Source organism: Terrapene carolina, unplaced genomic scaffold (assembly GCF_002925995.2).
Source record: "Terrapene carolina triunguis isolate 2854851 unplaced genomic scaffold, T_m_triunguis-2.0 Scaffold27053, whole genome shotgun sequence".
NCBI lineage: Eukaryota > Metazoa > Chordata > Testudines > Emydidae > Terrapene > Terrapene triunguis.
Window position 1 is genome coordinate 1 of NW_020691404.1, and position 2157 is coordinate 2157.

Sequence of the window (2157 nt, forward strand, 5' to 3'; positions counted from 1 at the left end):
CCCCCCCGGCCCTGCTCCCTTCCCCCCATAATCCCCCCCAGTCCGGCTTTCTTCCCTCCCATTGCCCCCCAGCCTGGCTCCCTTCCCCCCATAACACCCCCCAGCCCAGCTCCCTTTACCCGATCGCCCGCCCCCCCGGCCTGGCTCCCTTCCCCCCATCGCCCCCCGTCCCAGCTCCCTTTCCCCCCCACATTGCCACCCAGGACCGGGCCGGCGGAGGAAGCTCTCAGCATCCCTCTAGGGTGCCCGTCATGACCCCCAGGTGCCCTGGAGTGAGGGCTGTGACCCCCGACTAGGGGGGATTCGAGGCAGAAGGGAGGAGACAGCCAGGACACGGGTTAACAGCCCCGCTTGCCCTGCTCCCTGCAGCACCCCCCAGTGCCACACCAGGGTATTGGAGCCAGCACTGACTGCCAGGGGAGAGCTCCCCCTGCTGAGCCCCCCATCCTCGCAGGACTGCGCCCCCTAGCGCCACCATGGGGCGCTGGTCCCCCAGCCCGTGCTCTCCCTCCCTGCAGCCCCTGGGCTCTGCTGGGTCCCCCAGAGAGCCAGGCGGCTGCCAGGCCCAGGCTGGGAGGGTGCTGGGGGCGCTGCCCCCTGCCGGCGCTGACGGCGTCTCTGGGGCAGGTGCAGAGCGGGAACGGCACGGGCGGGCCGTGTGCCGACGGGCGGGATGTGGATCCCTGCAAGGAGGCCGGCTACCGTGCCCGCAAGGAGGCCAACGCCCGCTGCAAGGTGCTGAAGTCGGGGGCATTCGAGCCCTGCCACCCCCTGGTGCCCCCGGAGCCCTTCTTCGCCGCCTGCGTCTACGACCTGTGCGCCTGCGGGGCCGGCGCCGACCAGTGCCTGTGCGACGCGCTGGAGGCCTACGCTGCCCTGTGCCGCCGGGCCGGGCTGGCTCTGCGCTGGCGCTCGCCCACGCTCTGCGGTGAGGGGGGGCAGCGCTTCCCAATCCTCCCCCCAAACCCTCGCAGCCCCGGCCCGGCACTGACCCCCACAGGTCGGGGGGCAGGACCCATGCTGGCTCAGAGCGGGGGGAGCCCCTGGGGGGGCAGGCCCTGGGCTGGCTCAGATTGGGGGGAGCCCCTGGGGGGGGCAGGCCCTGGGCTGGTTCAGATTGGGGGACAGGCCCTTGGCAGGCTCAGATCGGGGGGGGGAGCCCTGTGGGGGGCAGGCCCTGGGCTGGCTCAAATTGTGGGGGGGGAGCCCTGCTGGGGGCAGGCCCTGGGCTGGCTCAGATTGGGGGACAGGCCCTTGGCAGGCTCAGATCGGAGAGGGAACCCTATGGGGGGCAGGCGCTGGGCTGGCTCAGATTGGGGGGGCAGGACCTGTGGGGGGCAGGCCCTGTGCTAGCCCAGATGTGGGGACACAGAAACTGCCCCCACCCCACTGAGGAAATTCAGTGCGGCCTCATGGCGGCGGGGGCAGTTCTGGCTTCTCACCCTCAGGGCTGAGCCTGGGGTGAGGGGGTAGGCAGGTCCCAGCACTGCCTCCCTCCGCCCCGAGCCCTGGCACTGACCCCCCCGTCTCCCCGCAGCCGTCGGCTGCCCCCAGGACCGGGGCTACGTGTTCGACGAGTGCGGCCCGCCCTGCCCCAAGACGTGTTACAACAAGGACGCACCGCTGGGGGCCATCGAGTCGCGCTGCTTCACGCCCTGCATGCCCGGGTGCCAGTGCCCCGCCGGGCGGGTGGAGCACGAGGCCCACTGCGTCCTGCCCGAGGCCTGTCCCCAGGTCGTCTACGGCAGCCTCTGAGCCCCCCGAGCCCCTGCCCCGGGGACGCCTGCGCCATCCACCATGGCCCCGGGCCCGGCCACCCTCCCTGCCACAGCCCCCGGGATGTGTGCCCTCCGCCATGGCCCCAGGACCAGCCTCCCTCCCTCCCGCAGCCCCCGGGACCCCCACGCCCTCCCCCATGGCCCCGGGCCCGGCCACCCTTCCTCCCGCAGCCCCCGGGACCCCCACGCCCTCCCCCATGGCCCTGGGCCCAGCCACATTCCCAGTTGGTGCCCAGTTGGTGCCTGGTGCCTGCCACCCCCTTGTCCCCCCATTTTCCCCTGGGATTCCCCCCCCAGGCTGCCCCAGCCAGGCTCAGAGACGCCTCAAGGGGCAGGAAATGCCAGGCGCTGCTGCCCCCCCAGTGGCTCTGTGTGGGGC

The 2157-nt window shown here is 72.9% G+C and overlaps 1 protein-coding gene across 1 annotated transcript; it reads left to right on the plus strand.

Moving 5' to 3' along the window:
• Positions 1–518: 518 nt before the first annotated feature.
• Positions 519–1891, plus strand: LOC113408931 (kielin/chordin-like protein; the record flags this gene model as incomplete). The annotated part of the gene is made up of 2 exons (XM_026662404.2): positions 519–928; positions 1538–1891. Coding segments are annotated over 2 exons (628 nt in total), but the record flags the coding sequence as incomplete, so codon positions are not given.
• Between the last annotated feature and the right edge of the window lie 266 nt (positions 1892–2157).